This window comes from Argopecten irradians, chromosome 2 (assembly GCF_041381155.1).
Source record: "Argopecten irradians isolate NY chromosome 2, Ai_NY, whole genome shotgun sequence".
NCBI classification, from domain to species: Eukaryota; Metazoa; Mollusca; class Bivalvia; order Pectinida; family Pectinidae; genus Argopecten; species Argopecten irradians.
The window spans coordinates 4,908,360-4,935,842 of NC_091135.1; the positions used below are offsets into that span (position 1 = coordinate 4,908,360).

Sequence of the window (27,483 nt, forward strand, 5' to 3'; positions counted from 1 at the left end):
ATAGAGATAAGTCCACTTCCTATCACATTGTTTTGCAAGCAAACAAATTCAGAAGTGATGTTTCTGTGTGAGAGAGCATACTATCTGGTCCATTAAGAAAAGGATTATTGCAAAGCGTATGTATATTTAGGCTTCATAACGGCGATCAGATAATAAGAATAAAAATATTCACTCATAAAATGACTATTTACATTGACGGTATTTGGACTCTTCGGCCCCCGAGACCGAAATCAACGCCTCGCATCTTTGATTTCTGCATCGTATGTTCTAATCCCCCATGGTACAATAGTGGGTTCCAATTGTGATTTTTACCATACGTTTTCGCTGAATTGTGAAGTTAGAGCCCTTATCATCTAGTGAAATTCTGTCTTATTTTTCCAAAGCGAGACAAACTTTTTTTTCGGTCAGAAAAAAAGTAAAAGGCCCAAAAGTAAAGATTCATGATCATAGTCCGAATTTACTGTCGATTTTTATATGAAAATATATATATATAACGTAAGAATTAACATCAGAATCACATAGATTATACATAATAAAATATATATATATATGTTCACACTATTTATAATTCATTTTGTGACAAATCACAATCTGATTCCAGGGCTTTTTCTCACTGCTTTGAGAATGGGGCCTGTGGGTTTGAATTTGGGAAAATGGAGTGCCAAAACCAAGATTTGGGAAAATTATGATATATGAAATAAAGCATAACAATTAATATTTTTTATTTCCAGTGTAGTTTTATATACTTTTTTGAAGCCAATTCACAAATATTTAAAGCCTCAAATAACCATCTATGTTCATGCAATATTTTTGAATAGTTTTCAAGAAACTTTGATTTTGGGAAATTTTAAGGTTGAATTGGGAAAAATTTAGAGGTTTTGCCATTGGGAATGTGGCTGATTTTCGGCCCCAAATCATGCTGAAAAAAAGCCCTGGATTCTATGGCATTCCTCTTCAGTTGCTCCCAATGAAAGTCACTTGAAGGGATCTTCTCATTTCATAAATAGGATAATTCCTTTATTGCAATTTATGGCTGATTAGAAAAAATATGCATGGTTTTGGATTGTCTTGGATTTTGACATTTGTAGTTTGCTGCAGTGCTGTATGTAGACTTTATGTGTAGTTTCCATGTATCAAATGCTTCAAAGGAAGAACGCATATAAAGATGTACGTAACATGCCAAGGCCGGGGCCCAAACCAACGGAACGGTTACCCATCCAATAGTGGGCAATGCTTACAGTTGCTTAACTATCATACAAAGTACAGACACTCATCCACACAGCCCTAAAATCTAGCACAGCTGAAATGCACATATCCATGTATCGTCATAATAGATGTTTCAGTAACCATTAATTATGCAATATTAATACGTTCACAGTTACGTATACATCCACTAGTGATGCCATTGCACTGCAAAAAGACCTAGACATTCTCGCCAGTTGGGAAAGCAGATGGAGAATGGCGTTTCATCCTGATAAGTGCCAAGTTCTGTCCATACATAAATCCCGCAATCCCATACTACATCATTCCCAGCTTCACGGCCAGGTGCTTAAGCATGTAGACCAGGCTTAGTACTTGGGCGTCACGATTACCTCTGACCTGAAGTGGGGGGCACATGTTGGTAATATTACTAACTGTGCGAACATTTCCCTTGGTTTTCTGAGGCGTAACTTGAAAATCTTCCCCACCAAGATCAAGGAAAAGGCCTACTTAGCCCTGGTCCGCCCGAAGCTGGAATACGCAAGTTCAGTATGGGACCCACATTTAAAAAAGGACATAGATCAGGTTGAGATGGTGCAGCGCCGGGCTGCCAGATTTGTAACCAGTCGCCACAGGAATACATCCAGTGTTGGCAACCTGCTGGACCATTTGCTATGATTCTCGTCTGACAACCATGTTTAAAATAGTTCATAAACAGATAGCCATCCACACATCAGACCTAAAACTACTCAATCGACTATCCAGACACTCTCACCCACTCTCTTTCCAAACTCTAGATCTCTCCTGTAAAACCTCCACTCGTAAAGAATCTTTTTTCCCACGCACCATATCCAACTGGAATTCTCTCCCTCTCGAATTAGCAACAAGTGCTACCCTCTCCTCCTTCAAGACTGGACTATCAAAATACAAATACAATTAATCTTTCACACACAAGCCTTGCCACACCCAACTTGCACAATCTTCATTCTGTTGAAGTAGGCAAGAACATGGTAGAACTAGAACTAGAACAATTCATGGTAATAACGGAGCCGAATTTTCTGTTTATTTTTTATTCATATATTCACACCTCACACCCTTATTTGAGAAGGAAATCCACATAAGAAAAGGAAGAAATTATTATTTCTGTAACAGATAATTCGTTTTTGGCCAGCTGATTATATTGGAATGTAGTCCGCTAAACCTGCCTATATAATTAGGCTTTTTTAATTTTTTTTTTGCCTAATATATATTAGGCAAAAAAAAAAAAAAAATTAAAAAGCCTTATAATATAGGCAGGTTTAGCGGACTAATTGGAATGTTGTCTATCACTTGAACGCTTGCAAATAAAGAGCAATAGGCATAGCACTGAGCTTCTGCAAGATGAAGATTATGTTTGTCTGATCATTAAAGTGTTTGAACTGCTTGATTATATAACGAGCTGACTTCAAAGCACCACATTCACGCTGATGGGATTTTTTACAGTGGGGAAAAAATGGGGGCTGCAAGTTGAAGCTGTCGGTGTATAGGATTGAATCTGAAAGATTGTGTTTTTCTTATATTTTCATGTATGTGTCACCTTAGAAGTGCTTCACACTTTGTGCACACGAAGGGCAGCGCCCTTATTACCCCCCTGATGGACTATGCGGCTGAAATGCCCGTGTCCATGTATCATCACAAGGGAAAAGCAGAGAAAAAAATCTTTTCCTTTGAATAACATATGATATAGTATATCTTTATGTAATCGTGTTTGTTTTGTATGTCTTGATAAAGGGGCAGATCGCCTCAATAATTTGACAAATTATTTTTTGTCCACACGGTTGGAATTACTTCCTTGTCCCATATAATATATTATCAATATATAATGTTGGATGCCCCCTTTGTTGTCAACAATAACAAGTCAATTCATGGTAATTCATGAAAAGTTACATAGTAAATAAACATTGTTTTGAATAAAATGATTCTAATAGGATGTTTGTTTGAGCATAATTTCATTTGCAGAAAAAATATTTGGGGTTGTGATTCTGGTGAGAGGTTAAAAAATAACGACCATTTATTTACAGGGATTGGAGATGTGAAGCTGTGAAGTAGTGTCTGAGGATTATATGGTTGGCGGTGATCTGCTGCCATGTCCCTACAGGATCGAGTGGGGCGGATATACTACACTCATGGCTTGTTCTGCGCCAGTCATCCCTACTCCATCCTCTGTCTTGTCATCAGTCTCATGCTTTTCACATTGTAAGTAAACATGATTATTAACACACACAGACAGGTCTGGTGATTTACAGGACACGCCTAGACGAATCTTGGACGCATGATTCCTGTGTGACTCACCAAAACATTTCGAACTGTCTATATTTTAAACATCTATATTTGTTTAGATGGTTTCTTTACTATGTATTTTACGGGAAGGGGAAATGTTTCTGTTTGAGAAATTACGGATACAGGTAATTAATGAATTTATATAGCAGTTTGAGCTATCCAGGGTTTTGTTAGTCATTAGGGAAACGGTCAGGACCATGCGATCACTTTGATGAGTGGGGGATTATTCAAGGAATATTGAGTTCGCATTGGAGGGATTATACTAGACATACACTTACATGAGTAAACGCCAATTATTGTTCAAATGATGAGTATCGAAACATGCTCTAGCTGTCAACAGTGGAGCATTATTAAATTAGTACACATATGATCTTTAAGACAAGTGAAAAGAATCTTGCTAAAGGTAACAGGTTTAGAAAATTGTACTCTGTCACACTTTCAAAATGCAAACTATTGGATGTATTCAATGATTAGATTACATGTAAATAAGGTTAATATTTCTAAATTGCAGCCTTCCCCTACTGTATGTACCGTTGCCAGGAAATGTACCGTTGGAGTACAGTGTGCCCCTGAGGGAAGATATTTCAACTGTCGATTCTGTACCTCCTAACATTAAAGACAACAACAATGAGGGAGAGCTGAAACCTAGATGGGTAAGATAAAGTATTTTAGATGCGGGTATAGGGTTAGGGGAAATGTATTATTGAATTTGAGTGGACATTTTACAACTAGTGAGTTAATGTTTGCTTGAAGTAATTCAAGTTTGCCTTATGGCAACATAGCTCAGCATGAAATCAATAAATTGTATCAATAACTGCATTGCTATGAGGATAAAAGTCCTTTTGTTGCAAACTCTACCATTCCACTTCTACAGCTGAGAGGACCACCTGTTGGCTATGTACAGCAAATTACTGTCCGAGCTGCGGTGTATCCATGGGCGTCTGACTTTCTTGCTCCGATGGATGCTTTTCGTACTCCACTGAGCAAGGTGTTTGATGTCATACAACAGCTGGACAGCTTCATTTTCTCTGACAAGTAAGAACATGAGACAACAATTTACATGAAGATGTCCTGGAATCATAAAAATAAAATATCTCTTGCTAGGTCTTGAATTCATGATAGATCTTTACATAACAGCCATGCTGCCCATCCTGCTGCTTAGGACAGCAAGTTACTAGTTTTCCAGAAAAGGCAATAATTGATCTTGTTGAATCACATTAATAAGAAATTAAGACTTCTCTGAAGTTGAATGTCAGTAAACATTATTTCGATTTTGAAGATTGTTTGAAAGATGTTGCACACTTTAAAATGCCATCCTAACTAGATAATAAAAGACATATACAGTATATTCATACATATTGCAATTGATTTAAGAAAGTTTTTCACATCAGCAAATGCTTTTAATTTAATAGTAAAGGACTAGATATGGCAATGGCTCTTTTTGGCCCCAAATCTACAAAATTTCAAATTAAGTATTTAGAAAATTAAGTTGCTGCATTTGAAATATTGAATACGCCCCTCATAAAAACTTAATGATATTTTTGTTGAAAGAAAGTATGTTTTTGCTATATAACCATGGAAACTTTGCATAAATTATGCAAATTTGAAAATTTGGTCAGTTTTGGCATATTTTTTCTATTAAAAGCAATAGAGCACAACCTAGAACAAACTTTATATTTTAAGGGAATTACCAGACACGAAGAATACATCATTTTGAGAAATATAAAGTTTGTTCTAGAATGCGCTCTATGTTAACTAGATGAAAAACTACATAAAAAGGCCAATTTTGATGAAATTTTCACATTTTGCATAATTTATGTATAATAAAAATGGTTGCCGTGGCAACTAGAACTGCTATATTACCAAATAGCACTATCAAATATGTCAGGTATGTAGTTAATATTTGAAATGCAAGATTAACATCTTAAAATAACATACTTAAAAAATAGCAGATTTTGGGCCCACAAAAGTAAATTTGGCAAACATAATCATATATTATTTCAGTGGCAAAGACGTGTCATTGGCTGATGTGTGTCTCCGTGTATCAGAGACAGTAAAAAGCAAGAAAGTCAAAGAGATTCTGCCAGAATATGCATGCCTGGAGGTGTCGCCTGCCAACTTCTGGGGGCGTAACAAGGAAAAGTGAGTATAAATTCCCTGAATATACTGGTCTAAAATATGTCACCTGCAAGCTTTTTGTGATAGCAGGGAACTGTGAGAAGTAAACCAGAGAAGTTACATGTAATTGTCTGAATATGTCAATTAGGATGCAGATTACTTCAGATTATAGTGTAGACAAAGAGAAAAATGAAATTATTTCTCGACAATCTGCTATTTAAAACAAAGGAGACATTTAAGGCAATTGCTAAAATGCTACATTTTCTGCTCTTTAGTCCAATATACAAAATGTATGGATTGTTCTAGAAACTTTTTTATATGCTTTGTATCTTGTTGATAAGTCTTTCGTTGCTTGACTATTTAGTACAGATAGATATTGGTGAAGAAACAATTTTCTCACATAGCTAGCCATGTTAGATAGAGTTGTCCCATGAAAGACAGCTATGTAAGATAAATCTATCATACATAGCTGTGATGGCACAATTGAAAAACAATGAGATGACGTCATATCAGGCAAAGTTAATGTCATTTTTCTTCTTTTTCGATTGATTTGCCAGATTTCTTTACCATTTCATTTGTTTAATTTGCATTTCAAACCGATTTACCTCAGATTTCTTGTTTATATTTTTTAATATAAACCAAACTTTGATGGGCTCTTTTGAATGGCGTTCTTATTTTTAAAATCGATTAATTATTCAAGAAGTTTAGATTTTGTCACAAAATGGCTGCCTCACCTTTCGTGTAAGTAATTCGACAAGCAATGTGAGAAAATAACTCTTTCATATGTAAATTATGTAGGATAGGACGATTCCACCCTCGGGTACAGAACTTTGGGTCAGAAACCTCGGCAAGCCTCAGTTCTGACCAAAAAATCTGTACCCTTGGGTGGAATAGTTCTATCCTACATATGTAAATATGAAAGAGTCATATATTATCTATTTTGTGTATTGTTAATAAATCTTTCGTTTGCTTGACTTACAGGTTTATGTCTGATGGGGACATCTTAAGAACAATTTTCCAGAAACGAGGAGAAACACTCAATACCTCACCTTATCTAAGAGGTTTGTAACAGAGCATCTATACCAACTAATGTTGACTGCATCAACTGTTTATCGATTTTTTGCTAGTTTTGGAATTTGTTATATAAGAGAGCATGATGTTCGATTTTTAGCCATTGAACTGATTAATAATGATAATTAGAATCTTTTGATTAATGGCATTACTGGCGCTTTAAATTCGTAGGGGTCTATATTTTGTGGTTTTGATAACAGAACGTATTCGCGAGGGATTAATTTTGCGATAATTGATTCTTCTAGAAGCAATAATTACAGATCAATTGATTGATAAGTTTTAATAGTTTTAACATTGATAGTAATGTTTTCTTTGTAATTAATTCATAATCGTTTGACAGTGGGACCATCTTGGATTGGATGCACAGTTGCCAATTGTTGAACAATGTTTTGCATAACGGTAACATAATGATAAATGTTTTTCTAGTGTTTAGAATTCGTGGATTTCAGTAGAGCTGCGAATATAGCAAAAATGGAACTTAATAGAAATTTACCCACTTTACAGCATTACATTTAAATAATTTGAATTATTAAAATTTCTTTTAGATGACCAAATTACTGATCTTTTAACATGTACAGTTTATTCCTTGGAACGATTTAGAATTTATTTAGAGATCAGATAAGGCATTATTTGTCTGATTATATTTTAGATAAGATCATAAACATTATGTGTAACACTTTATTTCCTCCCACAGTAAATTTCTTCCATTACAGATATTTTATTGGGAGTACCATACAAGAATACTGGGGTGTCACGATATTTCATCCGTAACCAACAAAGAACAATATCATTTGCTGTCACCATTGTACTGAAGAAAAATGATCAAAAGTAAGCTTAAACCAATTTTTGTTTAAATCACACACATAATTTTTTTGTAAATCACATTTAAACCTCATTTTCTCACATTTGATTAATTTGAAATCCCCAGTCTGTTTTGATGTAAAACTTAAATATTTTAATTAAAGTGAAGATGAGCCTTGTGGTATCTATACCTTTCGTACCTGTGATTTATGTTGTATATAGCATTGTGTCTAAACTCAACTTCTTACTTAGATTGGGGCATTTCATATCAAACAGAATGCAGCTGATTATTTACTTTCTCTTTTAACCAGGTTTATTGATGCCTTGAAGAACAAACTAGTGCTGGCGTTCACAGACACTGTGAAGAATGTGAACAATACTAACCCAGAACAGCTAGTACATGTACACTACAAGGAGAACCGAATCCTCCTGGAGTATAAACCTCTTATCCTTACCTACATTGCCCTGGCTATGTACCTCTACTTCTCTGTCCGTGAGTATGCAATCTTTTTATATTACAGACTTACCTCCCTTTGCGGGTAGATAACCCTTTTACATCATTGTTTTGTGAGCGAAACATGCGTATTTTTTCCTGAAAAGTATGATGTTGTGCTCGCAAACACATGATATTTACGATACTTACCTGCAAGGGAGGTAACTCTGTAATCGGCAAAGACGGAATAAAAACATTGAAATGAAACTCAAGGTCATCCATTGGAACTCACAAGACTTTGTTCAATTGATTGAATCCTTTTGACCATATTTGGTGAAGAACTTATTTCTTCTTTAATAGTGAAATGGAGATTGCCCACTATTAAATCGAAACAATGTTTACTCACTGGAAACTTTATAGGATATCTATAGCATAACAGCTGTTAAGAAAAACTTTCTTGAATAAAGGAAAATTTCCTAAAGTTCTTTGATGCTTAAATCCTTTGGACAGGTCTAAAGATTTTTCTTAAGTTAAAGAACTTTGTTGAAACTTGGCCCTGGTATGATCGTTGCATTTACACGACAAATTTTACACACTAATATGGATGAAAGACACTTATCAAGGATTCTTTTTATTAAAGTAATTGTTTGTACGTTCCAGGAAAGATTGAGATGGTGAAGTCTAAGTGGGGCTTGGCTCTCAGTGCTGTTGTAACCATTGTATCGTCTCTCCTTAGTTCTGTCAGTATCTGTACTGTATTTGGTCTGACACCAACACTAAACGGAGGGTATGTATACCATACTTATAGGATATTAAATGAGCGTCATTTCATAAAAACTCCTATAAAACGAACACAAATTTAAGATGTTTTTTATCAAATAACTCCGACAACCTACATTTGGAAGAAGTCAAAATGTTTTGAGAAAATCCAGGGAAGGCTGTCATTTTATCTGGCTGTCCTCAAAATCTTGGCGTCACATCATTTTTCCTGATGTCATTTTATTGTTTTAGTTATAACGTCACAATAAAAATTGCTCTAGGTCATATTACACTAGTGACCTTTGCAAAAGTATGACACGGGCAAAATCACTGGATATCAGGCGGTTATGTGTGTATGAACATACCGCATTGTGTTAATAAGATTTTATATGGATCGGTCAAGCGGACAGGGATATCTCAATGTGAGTGTAAGATTTTGTCTAGCTGAGTGTTGACCAGTCTGTATCTTACACTCAGGTTGAGATATCTATCCACTTGACTGTCCTAAGTTGGATTAATTTTCTTCCGTACTTGAAAAAATCTGAATCAAATTTCATGCCATCATCACAGGAACGTTATTTTGCATTAAAGTTGACGACATCATTGACAATGTATGCTGTGGTTTCACTGCATGTAGTGGTGACCTTATGTGTCTAGGGAGTATAAACTTCCCTCTGTAAGAAAGATAATATTTCCTTAACATCCACAAGATAATTGAAGTGTTGGAGAAAGTCTGGTTTTTTTCTGATAAAAAGCTTATGATCGGGCAGTTCCTTTTTAGAGAAAAATAATGATATATTTGATGATATACACTTATATTACCCTATCATTTGTCTGATACATTTGATGATGTTTTACAGGGAGATTTTCCCCTACCTGGTTGTACTGATCGGTGTTGAGAATGTGATGGTCATTACCAAATCTGTTGTGTCTACTCCTGTCGACCTGGAGGTCAAACATCGGATAGCCCAAGGTAAGTTTTTGCTTATAATTCATAACGGTACGAAGTGTCTAACATTTTACCACTTGTTTATAGTGGTAAGGTCATCCAACATTCTACCACTAGTTTATGTTGGTAAGTTCATCTGGTATTCTACACTAGCTCTGCACCTCTATATGCGGCTAACACATTTAAATATCTGAAGATTATATGTGATAGAGTTTTCCTGCATGCTAATGGTTCCTGAGGCTAAACCGGACTCAATTTGCCCTCTTCAGCTTCTAGAATACAACTTCCAATTACTCAATTTGTGGATCTTCTACTTCTGGAAGCTCTTTCATCTATGAGGTGGAAGATCTTCTGCGAAGACTTCTCTTAGAAGAGCACAAATCGGGTTGGCATCAGCACACATCAGCTGGATACTAAACTGTATGCAAGGGATTGAACAATCAAGTTAGGGTACACTACTGTATCTGCAATCAGATCAGTACCAGAGTGGATGTTTCTAGAATTCATTCTGTTACTGTTGACCTGTTCGTGTCCTAAGAAGTCTAAAATCAGTCAGCATTAACTAAATTCTTGAAGCTTTCACTTTGAAGCTGTTATGACTGCAGTAACAGTGATATACCCTGATTTTATATCTGAATGTGTGTGGTATAATTCTCTGAATATCCAAAGTAATGTTATATCTGGGGTCACGTCTGTGGTCTGACTTGGTCTGGCACTTACAAGTTAAATGTTACGTAGCAGTTGAACTTGTTTTACAGGTATCAGTAAGGAAGGATGGTCCATTACTAAGAACCTGGCAACAGAACTCATCATCGTCATTTGTGGCTTTTTCACCTTTGTGCCAGAAATACAGGTGAGACGATCCTAAAACAAAATATATACCTGGTACACGATTTAATCAAGATATGATTTTTATCAATGTTTGACTCTTCCCATGAAATAAATTCCTTATAAAATGTTTGTTTGTCTATTAGTCATACCACACTGACCATTTCAATACAAGGAATTAAAAAAAAAAATGGTGTACATGTACAGAAAAACTGGAATTATTGTATAACAACAAGCTTGTCAAGCAAATTACTTGTTATAGTAATATCTATTGTGTGAATCAGATGGGTAAGTGAAGTTCTTGTATATATAAGAGCAGAAACATATATACATATTATAAGAGTGAGAGTTAACATGTTGATAGTTATGATAATTTGTAAATTGCAATGATGAAAAACCTGAATAAAAAGAAAATTATAAAAAAGTCTGTCAAGCAAATAGTTTTAAAGCATATAGATATACAGTGCACAGATTGAAAGTTGAGGGTGTCCATGTTTTCAGTATATGATCTACTCTTTTTAAATGATTTTCTTTGAAGTATACATGATACCATTGACAATACTATAATTCTTGCATTATTTGTCTGTTGTACAAACAATTCTTTGATATAAATTGTTATAACATGTTCCTTGTATGGTGCCTCTGTTTTAGGAATTTGCTTTGTTTGCCTTGGTGGGTCTTCTCACGGATTTCTTTCTCCAGATCGTTTTCTTTGTGACCGTGTTGTCAGTGGACATCAGAAGGATGGAGGTAAGCAACTAGTAATACCAGGAAATGAAGCCATAAAAGGTTTAGGTTATTTGGAGTTGGAACTTTTAAAAGTTCATGTATGTCAAAAATTTCTTGAGTTTCAAATTTATATTTACTGGACTCAATTTCGAACATTTAACCTTCAAATGTTTTTCTGAAAATCAATAAATTTTGAAATATCAGCAAGTTTATATGGGTTGAAATAAATGATGAGAATAAAGTTTAACTTGAATTAGTGAAAAAAAAACCAATAACATTTCCATATTGCTAGAATTTCTTAAAAAAAATCATTTTATAATTGTAAATTTGATAATTTCCATTTGCTTTATAAATTCTGAAAAATAAAACAAATACAATAATATTTTGATTACATTGCAGCTGTCAGACTTAAATAAACAGCCGCTGAACTCGTCTGTGAGTACTATAGAGAATGAACAGTATGAACCCCTGATCCGGTGCCCAGTGAAGGCCTATATGGGTGACACAAGAAACCCACACATACAGAGGACACCAAGTACTTCCTCTATACAGGATGTGCCCAGGTCCCCTGCCACCACCCCCAGGGAAATCGACCAGTTCTTTGAAAATGCAGCCATTAACATCCAGTCTCGCCGACTCCGACTGCTGTACTTCTGGGCGAGCACCAGAATGGTCCAGAGAATGATCATGGTGAGACTTAAATTGAAAGCAAGGCCGTTTTCGATTATGCGGTTTGACTGGTTGGACCAAGTTGTTGGTTTATTAATTAAAGACGGACCTGGTGATTTTATATTGTTTTTAGACGAGCCTTGACAAAACCCTCAAAGGCCTGTATCAAAAAATGCAGGTCCGTCAGGATTTATACTTTAGATAATGACTTTAACCAACGGTCGAACCAGTTGTTCCGAATAAACGAAAACGTCCCTAGATATCCATATTTCTGTTACAGATTATGGTCTGTCATTCCATATGCTGTAGAGTTATCTCCCTTGCAGGTAGGTATCCATTGTGATGACATTTTTTTGTGGGCGAAATTTATGTCATATTCTCTGAAAAGTATGATGTGACTCTCGCATGTACATGACATCACAATTTATACTTACTCCCAAGGGCAGATAACTCTGAAATATGGACATACATAATTCCAATATTATCGTTTTTACTTTACTTGGAAACTACTCTTTGTTGAATTGTCTTATTCTTTCAAGAGCTTAAATGCCTGTGTTTGCCATACAGATATTGAAATTAATTGGATTTGGCTGAATATTCTTATTCTTCCAAGACCTCACACACCTGAGGTTTTCCTTAAGATATTTATGCACAGGTCAAATAATGTTTGAATGAGTCATTTAGTACCCGACAAAAGTGGTCATATTAGGCAGATGGTCGTTATATAGAGGCAGTCTTGATATAAAGTTGGTCACTAAGGCAGATTTTCCTCTAACTACTACATTTTGTTTCGCTTTGTGACATGTTCTTTGATATTGTAGGTTTGCACTATTATCTGGATCTCCCTCATCGTCTATAAATCTGGTCTAGTGGAACACCTCACCAACTCAACATCGGTTATCAACTTAACATCAGCACCTTTTGAAAATCTGGATAAAGGGAGATTACCCAGTCAACACAATCCACAACAAAATGGCCACCAAAGGGATGATGCTGGGATAGGGTGGTCATGGCGACCAGGCGAGGAGGAGGATTCTCGACCTGTAGAACACACACAGTTTGACCTGTGGAGACAGTTGAATTATAAACATTGGCCTACTCTATTTAGTTACTACAACATTACACTGTATGGAAAGTAAGTAATTTTCTAAATCAGATATTGATGTTTATGTTAGAAAAGTTATATAATATTGTTTATCGCAGATTAATCAGCATTTGGAATGTCATATAATTGTATTGAGAAATCCTCCTTCAACTTCCTGTTACAGTTAGAGTATTTTCAATCTTTAATCGATAAAAGTTCACTAAGATGAATCTGGATATAAAATTAAATATTGTCCATAAGTGTGGTTAACTTGTAAGGAAACTAATAATTATTTAGGACAAAACTTATTCTCTTCAGTATATATTTGCCTGTATCTAGCTAGAACAGATTTTGCATGAGCTTCTGTGATAACCTTGTTTGAAATTAATATCTCTGAGTACTTCCTTTTCCAGATTCATCAGCATCTTACCCACAATCCACCTTTCGATGATAGTTGACCCACAGGAAGCCCTTGATAAGCGTCATCCATCAGAACAAGATGGCAGCCCATCTAAGTCCATCATTCCACAATTTGACAAATTTCAGGAATCATCTTCTTTACCTGTAGATAAAAATGAGGTTCCAGACGAACTCTCTGCCTGGTATTTACATAATTACGCCGATCCAGAAAACATCAAACAACTGTATCCTAAATCTTATCGTGAAGTTGTCATCACAGTCTTCATCGTACTTCTTGGCTTCATCTGCATCAGTTACTTCATCGCTGCGTGTTATCACAAACTATGTCCTCGGGACTACGGGCGCCGTAAGTCTAAGAGCAAGCACAGAAAGAAAGGAATGTACTATAAACAGATTAAGGAGTCCGTCCCTAAGGTTCTACATGGACACGTACAGGTAAAACACAAAGTCTCAAAGCAGTTCAAAACTTAAAAAATTTGCGGTCCATTCCAAATATCGATACCCTACTCAACTTTATCCTTCGATAGAACCACCAGAAAGAGACTTTAATCATTAATTACGTCATTATTTTGTGAGCGCCATTCACGTCATTTTCTCCGATACGTATGACGTTACGCTCGCAAAGACATGACGTCACAATCAATACCTACCCACAAGTGCAGATAACTCTATATTATGCTAATTCGGAATAACAGTCAAAGCTTGTTCTATTGCGGTCGACAGCACCATGGTAGATTTTTGATGAATTTTTTTAGTAGTCTGCATTTAAGATATAATTGTAATGACAATTCATTTGGACCCAACAAACTGCATTGTACTGTGACTTTAGCAGGGTTGACTTATATGAGTGAGGTATTAAAAATTTCAGCTGCACTATGTACTTGTCATTTTGTAGGAGATCGAGTGCGTTGTGACTGACGGCCACTTCATCATCAGCTCCTGTTTGGGTGGTCAGATCCGGGTATGGGACTCCGTATCTGGTGACTGTCTCATGTCTATCATCAGGAAAAGGTGGGTATCACATTGTAATGCTGAAAGCTTTCATTGTAGATGTAGTGTAAGTACAGTAGAGTTAAAAACGATATTTCATTATATCATGTGTAGTGCAGATTTGTAATTGCATTAGAAATTGTACTTTTCGAATACAACTCCCCATATCGTGTTTGTGCACCAGCAAAAATGGATCAGTTGGCAGTGTTTGTAATTTAGACATTATTTAATTATTAATTAAAAATTGTGTATCATATATATGGATGATATATATCAACTTTTTCTTTAATATGAAATGAATTATATTTTTTGAATTATTTCTTTTGCCATGTTTTGATGATTTTTATTCACTATGTCCTACAGATTCATCACTATGTCCTACAGTGCTACTCATAGCTCACAGCTTAAATTCACTATGCTACATGCATGGACTCGAGAAAGAACCACTGCCTCGTGCAACCGATAAAAAGAAAGCCTTGTGTTGGCCGTAACATTGAGGACAGTGACGCAGATTTATACGACGAATACCATGGTGACAGCAGTGCAGTATCCACGGACACATCTCTTTATCAACAGGATGGAGGGGACATTGGCGGAGGTCCACGTCACCGTGGGCGTAGTAATGCCAAACAACCAGGCGATGTGTGCCGTAGAAATATCTTCAGTTTTGAACCTGATTTGAACAGCACTATAGATACAAACTTTTCAGCATTAAACTCGCCAGAAAATACACATAGACAGTCCTCCTTGCCAAAGGGAGATAACTCTAATTTAAGTTCTGGTAGTTTGTCATCTGTGTCTTCTCTCCGAAGTCCCAGTAGTTCCTCCCCACTGATTCCTGGAGGTGATGCCCCTGTGTATACCCCGTCCCCTGGGGGCGGAGTGAACACTCCTCAGGCGTTTGACTTCAGTAGTAGATTTGATCCAGTCTACAGGGACCATAGACAGTTAGTGATGGAGAGTCGTTCAGGGATGGCAGCCAACAACTCTTCTATGTATGAGGACAGCAGAGCACGGAGCTGGAGTGCAGGTAATACATTTCTGAATTAATGACAAGTGTTAATTAGTCTAAGAAATAACATGCATGCTGTCTGTTTGATATGGCATCCTACCACATATTTACAGAAGTATAACTGCCACTTAGTGTTGTGATTTTGATTTCCAAGCCATAAAATATTTGTCACATTGTTTCCAATTTCTGCTGTGTCACATCAGCACCAGATTTCACATTGAAGCACAAGCATTTAGATCTAAATTTTTGGTCTTACATGTTTTCAATCTTACATAATCTAATATATTTGTGGTCATTATGTATTTCATCATTCATGTTTTACGGGAGAAGACGGACTATAAGTTATTCAACTTGTGTCTGATCCCATTTGTATATATGCAAATAAAATATGTTTAAATCAATCAATCTTATGTTGTTGGAGATAGAATTTAGTTCATGTCATTTTTCACGATAACATTTTATCCATTATCTCAGAGTCTATGGAACATAAGAATTTATGCCATGTTAACCTCTGACCTTTGTCCCCAGGTGACCTGCCCCTGACTCAGCAGCATGATGCCAGTCTGTTTGACTCTGGTTTCCAGGACAACCAGGCTCCTTCTGTGTGGTGTATGACCTGTCATGACGGCCTTATCATCGCTGGCTGTGGCAACGGAAGGATAGAGGTCAGAAACAGGGGGTCAAAGTGGAAAGGGTTAAAGGGCAAAGGGTTAAAAAGCTAAAGGTCAAATTTTATAGTACAGATCAGTTGTGTTCAATATCTTCAGTACAATTTTGGTGTGTAAATAGGAGTGAAAGGATAAAATCATAGACAAGTAGTGAAAGTCAGTTATCGGAAAGCTATCGGGGGCATGTCAAGAATTTACCTGTTGAAAGATTGACAACCATTGCTTCTGAACAATCATGTAGAGATGCTTTGCTGCTTTCAAGAGCGCATTTACCTACTTTGGTAGCAAATTGTGATTTTTTACAATTTGAATGCAGTTATAAAAGATACGGTAAAATGCACTTTGATGCCACTAATGGCCCAATTGTTCATTCAAGAAATCGGAAATGAACAGATCATGATTATGGCATTGAATAGAACAAACATATTTTGGAAGGAAATACTTAGCAAGAAGCATGAAAGAAAACAACATATTCTGTATTAGAATTTGCAGTTGAGGATGGTTATTATTACACTCAAGTGACCGTTTTAAAAGAATTCTAATCCTTGTTACAGTTTTGGGATGGAGGATCAGGAACTCTCAAGTGTCTGTATGGTGACAGCAAGGAGGGAGTCATAGCACTCTGTTTCATCAGGAACCGGTATGTCAGTTAAAAATATTCATATTTAATCTAGAAAATCATTCTAAATGTTATAGTGAACATAATTCTAAATTTTATGTAAGCTTGTACATACAAATTATATTAAAGTTAAAAAAAATGTAATGGTGAATATACTTGTAAAATTTATGTAAGCATGTATATACAAATAATGCGGAAGTTTATGTATTTATGTATAAAGATAACTTTTGAAGTCACACTTCTTCTGACACCTTTATAATTACCAATATGCATTGACCTGATTTAACTCATACAACACCAGGGTTGTTGCCGCGAGGCTGGACGGTACTCTTGACTTCCTCGAGATGGAAACATTCCACAACCCTGTCCAGCCACCTCATGTGCCTCCGCCAAGCAGCCCTGCTAAAGGACACGTCCGGAATTACAGCCAATCTCATATAAACCCTAGTCCCACTAAGAAATCTGGACACGTCCGTAATCATAGTCACACCTTCGCCCCTCCCACCACCGGCCACATACTCCCTGTACCCACCAGTATGAGAAAATGGGAGGAAATCATTCATGTCACACAAATCCAAAGAATCAAAGCCCACCAACAACCAATAGTCTCGCTACAGTCTCAAGGAGGGAGAGTGGTGTCAGCAAGCTCAGACCATACACTCAAGGTATTTAACCATACATCTATAAAAAATTGTTTGTCCTGTATAGAATGCAGATCCCTGTAATTTTATATTTGACAGAAAAAAATCATGGTCTTTCAAAATATAAATGCACTGCTTTATCTCAAATTAACATAAGTAAAAGAGCTCACACATTCTATTAGTTACTATGTAAGAAACTTTAAAATGACATATTTACATACCATATAAGAATTTTTGCATTCGGATAAAAAAAATGGTCACAATCCAATCAGTTTTAAAATGCTATGGTGCTATTAGATGCGTGATAAGGTGAATTTTGTTATATTTAACAGGTGTTCAAGTTGGAAAATTGTCTAACCCTCTACACACTGCATGGACATGAGGAGAAAATTACAGTGTTATACCTTGATAAGGTAAAACTTTTATCCATCATTTATAGTCTGCTTGATATCATAGGTAAATGTTTGTAGGGATTAACCGCACTGACATGCAGGAATAATATCAAGGTCATCACAGTCTTTGTGTTGTCTATCATATATATAGTCAGTATATGCTTTAGTGATCTGCTCTTGTGGGTAGGTACACTAATGTAATGCCATTCGTTTGTGTGTAAAATTAGGCCAAAAAAAAAAAAAAAATCTGTTTAGGGTTACCAAACCGACCCTAATTTTTTACCCCCATCCCCAATTTTTTTCCCCACTTTCCTACGAAAAAAAACATTAAAAGTCAGGATTTTGATCTCGGACTCTGGTTCCGGCCATTATTTCAGAGTGAAAGACATTAAAAAAAGAAAAAAAATCCTCCCGACCTAACCTTAAACAGACATATTTTTCTTTTGGCCTTATGTTGTTTTCTCTGAGATGACAGATCATCAAAATGAAAACAATTGCAAGAATAGGTCACTGCGTAATTTAGGGAACAAAGAAATATCTTTATTATTTCAGAATTATCCTGTTTAGAGCCTAAAAAATTGAAAATTTGTATTTGTGCTTAAAAGAATCAAAGAGGTCCATTGAGATTGATAGAAAAAAATCAGAAGTGTTTGGTATCTTAACTGAAAATGTATTTATTATTTCATTCTTACTTTGGCTGAAAAAATGTGTCTTAAATCTTTCGGAAGATTAATTTCATTTAAATTTTCCTACAGTTACCTCCATATGCAGCAGCCAGTGGAGATGCAGACGGCACTGTCCGACTTTGGGACCTTCCTACAGGGTCATGTATACACAAGGTCAAAGGTCACGAAGGAAGTGTTGTGGCCTTGACCTGTACAACTAAATATGTGATAAGTTCTGCGTTGGATGATACCTTGATCATCTGGGACCGTAGCAAAGGAAACATTCTACACAGTCTCAATATGGTGAGATTGATTTTTAATAATATGATTCTCAGTATAAACATTCATCTGTACAGCTATCTAAAAGTTCCTGTATTTTTTGGCTTTACAATGTTAGGTACTGTAATTAAAAAAAAAACCCTATTTTCTGGCCACTTACTTTTGTGTTTCATGCCCATGGCAGTTCATAGCTGTTGTGATTTACAGGTAAATATCTGTTGTACCCATGGTACTTAATTGTAGTAGAAATTTTTCCAGAAATTTATTTTCATAAATCTTAATTGCACATGAAATACATGAACATAAATTGCATGCAGAAAAAGTTGGTTTGCAGCACTTCAGTTTACAGTAGTTCAGTCAAAGTAACATTCCTTGTGTACAATACATGTTTTAGGCTTAATCTCTCTAAAGATTGTGGAAACTTAGCTTGAGTAGTTTGGTTTTCAAAATATGTATGAAATGTGACAGATTGTTTTGTGATGAAAATATTCCTGAGATATGTAATTGTGTTCAGCTACAAACAAGAAGGTGATAAGAGTACAATGTTTTTCTCGCTTTCTTTGTGACAGGACCCTTGTGGTAACAACAGTTTATCTCTCTTGAACAACAACCTACTGGTGACAGGGGGCCAGGTAAGTACAGTGTTAGTGGTGTAGAGTTATCTAGTGTAGTAGAATATATATACCTTTATTTAATGATTTGAATTAAGAAAGTAGAAAAAGGAAAGTACAGGTATTACATGATATATATTTATCGATGTTGAAAAGGGAATGCAAATCCGGATGCAATAAATTCAAATGTAAATTTCAATATTTATTGGCTTAAAAAAAAGATTTTTTCACTAATGGTTCATTAATCTTAATTTTAATTGCTCAAATAGTTATGTTAGTGTCATTAAGAACATGATCATAGTAAGTTCTAACAAGTTCATTAAATTTTCCATTGATTTCCAGGGCTGCATAAATCTTATAGATGTTGGTAAAGGCGAGATTCTCCGTACAGTTTATCTTAGTGACTCAGAAAGAATGGCGTTTGTGAATCAAATAAAGGTAGTTGACAACACAGTGATTGTGTGTGATTACGCCAGCGAGATGAAGGTTATACATTTCCCTACGGTTTTAGAGAAGGCAGAATAGAAGTGGACGGTCACGTACAGCAAGTTAACCACACCATCTTTGTATTACAAGGCAGCCAAAATCATGTATCCATTTTGAAAAGAAATCATTTTTTATTACTATTGATATTTATGCATATTTTTACAATTTCTGTAGAATATTCATACCTCCTCAGGGATCAATCTAGCTTTGATTTATTACGGTTTATGGGTAAATTTCCCCTCAAGGAATGAATTCCCCTCTGGCCTAAAATTCCCCTGAAAATTCTCCATTCGAAGCTAAAAAATGACCGTTTTTGTAACACAATTTCCCCTGTGACTTATTTATCATTAATTTTTTTAGAATTTTGTTTGCAAATTTCTTCATATTTATCATACAGCCACTGCATATTTTATGATAAACTCAAATTTTTCATTAATGAGCTTAAAATGTTGCTTTACTAAACCTTAAAATAAAATTATTTGTTTTACAGTACTTTGTCAAAATGAATATAATTTTGGACCAAAATAAGAAGATTTAAATTTCCCTATATTTCGCCAAACTTTTCCCCTATTCTGAAAAAGGGTAGTTTCCCCCAAAACCTAGATTGATCCCTGCTCCTGCAACTTTACCAAGATATACAGGAATCTGTCTCTTGTTCATAAGTCTTGTTTGAGTAAGTTCTCTTAACTTGGTGAACCAATTTAAATTATAAATTAGGAATGAAAGGGACCATGTGTGGATGTGCAAGTTTTTTTAAAAGTTCAATTAATACCATGGTAACCGGTGCATTACAAATAGATGACCATATCTGTCACCTTACCGAACATACAATGGTAATTTTTGAGGAAGGGGACGCTGAAGTGGTGCATACTAACTTAGGTTTGTCAGTAAATTTGTCTACCGTAATACTAAATAACAAAGTTTAATGGAAAAGTTTGATTGACTATAAATTTTTGTGTATTTCTGTGAGAAAATTCCAACAAATGTTAAACAAAAAACCTTAAACATAAACAAGGAAGAAATTAAATGACTTGACGCCTATCAAATATTTTGTTGGTCAGAAGTTTTGACTACGACTCCTTATTAATAAATGCCATTTGAGAGGATGTTACATGTTTTGGTGACAAATGTAATTTTTTTTTTTAATTTCCTCTGAAAAATTATGTTACGTAGAATGGGGAATACATGCTTTTATACAATGCCAATATCAATTACTTTTATACGTACATATTATGAGCTTTAGATCCAAATTCTGAATCTTCCGTTGTAACATGGTGAAGTGTCCCCTTAAAGAAGTGTGGAGTATTATGGTCTAAGAATTCCATTGAAATCTGTATTGACATTTTGTTAGATATTCATAAACTGTACATAATCAATTATTAATATTTTTTTTACCCACTGGAATGTCATGTACATACCTGTGTATAACTGTAAATAGATTTGAAACAAAGCTAAAACAGCTTTCTGTGGCTACTAACAATTGATAAATTTTGGTGGTACCTTTAGTACTTGATTGATGTATAGATTGAAAGTATTTCCTTTCTCTATTAACTTTGATGTCTGAGACATTGATGAAGAGCTATTTAGTTGAAACATCTCGGCAACCTTATAAACCTTAAATATGATAAAAGTTTTTGAAGAGAATCCACATATAGGAGATTCCAGAAAAGATGGCGATGACGTCACACAAAGGTACATTCGGGCGCTCAAAGGTACAACTCCGTATATAACATGGTGGGAACACAGCCGCTTGCGATGTTTGTTTACATTTTATTGTAATAAATAGTACGGCAACCCGAGAATTGTTGCTTTATCTTAATTTCAAAAGGCGTAAATAAAAAATATGTAACAATAATATATAGATATAAACATATGGTATTAATATAATTTACGGTGTTTATACTCCATTTTCGACCGCCACGAGAAAAAACACGATCGCCATTATGTACAAGTGTGTGTGACAGAATATTGCAAATATCAGCTTGAAATTACAAATTAAATTCCAAGTTCCACAAATATCGTACAGAAATTTTAATAAGCGATTACCGTTTTCTTAGTCTTACTCAGTAAAACACCTTACAATGTGTGATTATGACCAAATTAAAGTCTGCTTTCGTAGATTACCCCAAGCACACGGCAGCCATTATGTACAGTACTGCAGATATCTCGAATTTCGTCCTTTTTCAGAGTCACAAAATTACGTTTGGCGTCAGAAATTTTGGAATTTAGTTTATGACATACAAATGAGTCAGTTTATATTTACTTTTTATCATATTTTCAAACAAAACTTTTGAGTTATTTAGGATTTTCGAAGCCGTGCACAATGTGTCCTGGTCGGCATTTACGACAGTACTACTACGATCTGTATACCATGTATTCGAATTATTTAAAAGTAATATCACTTCAATTTGAGACTTCACTTAACAGTCCATGGAACAAAAGCGACTGAAATTAAAAAAAAACTCTACAGCATTAAAACTGAACGATTTCACCTTTTTATTTTTCGAGATATCGGCATCGATACGTACACATGTACATTTCGTAAATCTGCATGTAAGTGTAACACAGTGGTTTATATCATTCCTTTAAAACAAGATATACATGGTAAAGAACAAAATCTATCTCTTTTACAAGATTTTTATTGAGATATGTGTTGGTATTTACGTATTTATATTATTAAATTCCCAAATATGGGCTGTGGCCTGATCATGACGGGTAGTGACGACCCAATACCGCTTCGCAAGCTGGCTTCAACACTAAATCTACACAAATATATTTAGCAATAAACAATTGTAAATATAAAAATATAAATGTCTGTCACCTCTGAAACAATAAAAAAACCATTTTAAAATCAGAATTTGCAAGTATGAAAGTGTATACTTTTGTCAAAGAATTGATAGTGTAGCAGGGATGTACGTATCCGCTATTGTTTTCATTACTCGCCATACTGTGTTTGTACCTTTGAGGACCCGGATGTAAACTTTCTGTGATGTCACGCCATCTTTTCTGAAATCTCCTATTAGGAGTACAAACTAGAATGGACACAAGTCATGAATATCATGAATTACATACTTATATTAGAAACTACATAAAAGTAGTGAAAAATTACAATGTCATTTGGAATAAGAGTTATCTGCCCTTACAGGAAGGTATTGATTATGTTCATATTTTTCGTAGAACACAACTTTAGTTTCTTGCACAAATAATGACGTCTTAATTGATACCTTCCTGTAAGGGAGATAACTGCAATATACAAAGATGGAAAAGAAGATGCTGAATGAAAAATCTCTGGATATCGATGAGAATGAATAGATAAAAAATCTACCATATTTTTTTCATATTTTAAGTCGCACCTTAGTATGAAGGTCTTTTTCGCGATTTGTTCAGTTTTAAGGTAGCCTCGGAAAGCTGGTGTAACTTGTCCGGTGCTGCTAGACCACTAGGTAGTCTAAGAGTTTACACACATAGAGTGATATTAGTAGAGTATGAAGTAATTTTGTTTTTTGTTTAGCTATTGTTTGAATGTTAACTTATGTAGTAGTCACTTGGCCGTCCTTCAAGATCAAATATCAAATGATTCCCTTTTCCCTATATTTCGTACATATCTATGTATACCTGTTAAAGTGCATATGTTAACCTTATTGATAATAAAACATTGTGCTATGGAATGTGCAATTTTGAGATCAAATCAGTGACATGATGTGTATAATCGTTAGAACAGTCCGTTTCTGTTTTCAATCTATTCTTGAATCACTGCAAATTTTTTTATGATGGACAAGTGATCCTTGGTGTATTAATATGTGAATAGTGCTAGTTTACATATTATCTAGTTTTCCTGTCATCTGTAAGTTTTCTTTTTGTTATTCCAAGGGCCAATATGTAATGCAATATTTCTTTACATAGTTTTATCAAAAAAAAAAAAAAAATGTTAGAAAGAAAGTTCTATATTTTCATGATATTTTCATGATATTTTCATACGGTAAATGACATCATTTGTTCTCCAGTTGTCAGGTTAAGATTTCAATACATTTCCTTTGAGTTTTGGATTTACTCTTGACATCAACTCTTTCATTAAAATCTTGTATGATGTGACACATGTTGTTAAATCATTCTTGTTTCCCTCATTTTCCTGAGATTATAAAAATATGCACTTCAAAAAGCGGTATCATGGAAGTGATCTATTTTCTATGTGTTATGAATTGAAGGTCACAGGCAGCTATGCGAGATTTTTTTTTTTCATATTCTAAATTAATTTTGTTTTTATTTGCCTTAACATAATTTATATATAGTATTAAAACAAATTATAATCATAAATTACAATTGAAACGAACTTATAATCTAAACCCTACCCGGTATACTTATTATTAATGATAAATATTATACAAATGACATGTAGATCTTAAAGATACAGAACAATTTTATTTTCCAACAGCAGCGTTATTCTTGTACATGTTAAAATGTTGGTTTGATTTTACTTGATTGTGTACATGTGTACATGGCGGTTGTTATCTGTTTAAATGTTTTCTGTTAATTGTGTTTTGTGAAGGTTAATGTTACTGACGATTCCTGTTCATGTTGAATTGTGTTTGTTAAGTCCTTTTATCATTACTAAGTTATAAAAAAACACCACTTGTGTTTTTTATAGTCGTTACAAAGTTCTGAACAATAAGCGTAAATCATCATAAAATATTCAAGATTTTGTACTGTTACTGGTAGATGAAAATAAAGATTGAAATTATCATTATGCAGACCCACCAAATTTCTGATTATATTCTATTAAAAGTAACTATTATAAGGTTTTACAGATTTCATTTTTGGTCAAGGTTTTTTTAATTTTATTATTGATTGATAGAATTAATATTCAAAGAATGCTTTTGTCAATTGTATGAGAAAGCCTAATAAGCTGACTAATTTCTTTGAAAAAAAAAATGTTGAAAAATATCAATTAGAATGAAATATAAAGAACCATTTTTTGCAACATTGAATGTTACCTGGTATTTCAAAGTATTTATATATCATTACCGGATCAAGATATTGTTAAGTATTCAAAATGTTCAATATCAATGATGTATTTTATTTGATAGTTTTTCTTTATGTAGAGTCTAAAAATGATGAAATCATAAATAACCTAGGATTATAATTATGTAGTTTATGAATGTGAGTGTATACATTGTACAAGGTTTTTTTTCTTCATTTTTTTAAATTTTGGTAGGTAGTTTGTGAATACCCACCTTGTTTCAAACACTAAACGAATTCACAGTTCTAATGATTCACTATTTCTATGGAGGAAAACAGTCAACCGAGAAATGGAAAAAAGATGTGAATTGTTATACCCCTATACAATCGTTTCTATATAAACTCTATTGACAAAAATGCCTATAAATGAACAGTTCCGTCGAGTGGTCCAAAGAACTGTTAAAATGTGCAGTTGGACTGGAGTGACGTCACACATACAATTTGTGACGTCAATGCATTGTTTTGAGTCAGTGGGATTAACAAAACAGTTATCGACTGGGTTTTCTGGCAACAGATGATTTGTTGGACCCTCACACAAACTGTTGCTCTCAGCCTTCGACCTCGGGCAACAGTTTGGCTTCGGGTCCAAAAATTCATCTATTGCTATCAATCCCAGTCAACAACTGTATAATGTCACTTCGGTGTAAAATTTTAAATACAGTAAACAATAAAGTATTTACAATAGCTGTGTCCACAGGGACCTGGCACGAAAAATTTTAACCAACAGTATACATATATATATATATTATAGATACTATAATATATATATGTATACTGTTAGTTAAAAAAAATCGTGCCAGGTTCCTGTGGCTGTGTCCACATCTGACAAAGATATAATGGTAGCATCTAAACATAAAGTTCAGCTTAGCTTACATTTTTGTATTGTAGCATCTGGAGCATATTTCCAAAATAAAGCAATAAATCCATGCCAGATTTTTATTACAAGATACATTGCCAAAGAAATGGAAAAACTGAGGTTTTAGCATGTTAAAGATCTAAAGGATTAGTGTATTTCTTTTGTAATCAGGCTTCAACGTTTTATATTTTTGTGGTTGTGAATAGAAACATGAAATACATAGTTATATTATTTTGTATTTTCCCATCAATGGCTTTTAAACATTTTGCATATAACACAAACTTAATATCTTCTCTTAAGGCTTTTGTGAAGTAGCCAAATGCAGCAAAGACATTAGTACGACTGAGACTAGTAAGAAATATGATGCATTATTTTGATACCAAATTAAATTTGATTATAAGATTTATCAAAACTCATTTATTCAAACATAATTAACCCCAAGACTTCATTTAAATCAAAAGCATTTTGTTAGCCCCAGTCAAGCTTGATAACAAAAATAAGAATTCACTCTGAATGTTGTTATACCCCTATAAATTAGTTTCTATATAAACTCTATTGACAAAGACGGAGATTACCGGTAATTACTATTCAACTTCTCAGCCCACCTATTGAATTTATTCCATGATATAGAAACCACTACATAAATCATCTCTTTACTGTCAGTAACAAGCTTTATATCACTTGTACACAGGGTTTCCATTTTCTACAGTATTGACATATAAAGTATTTAGTTAGCTTTAATAAACTATTTTCATCAGTCATCTAACATTATCAATGCAATGCGGAAATAGAGGAGTATTTCAGTAGTGTTTTTGATTGTCGATACATGTACCTTATAATTTATATCAGTGATTGTAACTCTAACATCATGAGATGATGTGTATAATTTATTTTTGTGTAACTAACAGATTGTTTTGATGTCCTAATTATCACGTTAGACTAAGTTCACACTACGGTGGAAATAATAAATTGTGCTTATGACATGCATGAATTGTGTTTTCTTTTTAATTTCTTTAGATACATCCTGTTCTTTTGAAAAGACTGCATACACATGCCAAAAAGTGTGTGTTTTAAAATTTTCCTACCTTGGTTATTAGAATGACAGGTGACAGATCATATAATTTAAATTTCCGATGTTACACTTATTTCTATTGGCTAGAACTTTGATGTTATATTTCGGTAGAATGAAAGAAGTGTATACATCGAGTATTATGATATCATATATACAGAACGTTTTCGCGGGATATTTTAAAAGTAACACAGTCATTGGCCAAAGTGAACTACATGTATTCCATAAGATATCAATGCGCCACAGCTCAATTTGATTTATTGTAAAAAGGACGTAAAATCACGGAATCAATGCCTCATTAGTACCTTATTGAGTTATTCAAATTAAATTATCAGCATTATTCTCTGACAGTAACTGTTTGGTTTATGAAGTCGTAGACAAAAAATGAACGGACATTGTTTCCATGTCTATAAACTATTAAAAGTCCTTTCGTTTTTTGTCTATGACTTCAAAAGCCCAAAAGATATTGAGAATAATTCTTAAATAAATAATTGACCCAATTAACCTTGATCCTGGACAGGAAACATTTGCTAAAGGATGTACTGTCAAGTGAGGAGCTGGTACGTGTGTCAAAGTTATCTCCCCCTCATATCCAACTTATAGCAAAGAACCTTCATCATGATCTACTTGGGTAATCTTCCAAGTTTTCATGTTTTGTAGAGTTAAACATAGTTACAGTTCAACCCAGTTATACAAATTCCTGGGGATCTTTTAAATATTTTCGTATTATGCGGGTTTCCTACTATTTGGGTTAAAATTTTTAATTGAAAACTTTATCCCCTTTGGGTGGATTACTCCC

At 34.5% G+C, this 27,483-nt stretch overlaps 1 protein-coding gene across 1 annotated transcript; it reads left to right on the top strand.

Annotated features, from left to right (window-relative positions):
• LOC138314211 (sterol regulatory element-binding protein cleavage-activating protein-like) lies at window positions 1-26,602 on the top strand. The gene is made up of 24 exons (XM_069254424.1): window positions 1-116; window positions 3,261-3,435; window positions 4,031-4,172; window positions 4,394-4,554; window positions 5,524-5,661; window positions 6,619-6,698; window positions 7,422-7,536; window positions 7,821-8,002; window positions 8,603-8,729; window positions 9,562-9,674; window positions 10,409-10,503; window positions 11,130-11,228; window positions 11,607-11,897; window positions 12,698-13,011; window positions 13,374-13,815; window positions 14,276-14,402; window positions 14,831-15,400; window positions 15,911-16,047; window positions 16,605-16,690; window positions 16,971-17,334; window positions 17,643-17,723; window positions 18,458-18,670; window positions 19,216-19,278; window positions 19,600-26,602. The coding sequence occupies exons 2-24, from the start codon at window positions 3,326-3,328 to the stop codon at window positions 19,780-19,782; spliced, it is 4,233 nt and encodes a 1,410-aa protein (XP_069110525.1). The 5' UTR covers window positions 1-116; window positions 3,261-3,325; the 3' UTR covers window positions 19,783-26,602.
• Window positions 26,603-27,483: the final 881 nt, after the last annotated feature.

What these genes read in the sequence shown, in the direction of transcription:
- LOC138314211 (XM_069254424.1), top strand. Translation starts at nt 3,326, where the DNA reads ATGTCCCTACAGGATCGAGTGGGGCGGATATACTACACTCATGGCTTG. An exon ending in TGGGGGCGTAACAAGGAAAA is followed by an intron (nt 5,662 to 6,618) that starts GTGAGTATAAAT and finishes CTTGACTTACAG; the next exon opens with GTTTATGTCTGATGGGGACA. An exon ending in AGCACGGAGCTGGAGTGCAG is followed by an intron (nt 15,401 to 15,910) that starts GTAATACATTTC and finishes CTTTGTCCCCAG; the next exon opens with GTGACCTGCCCCTGACTCAG.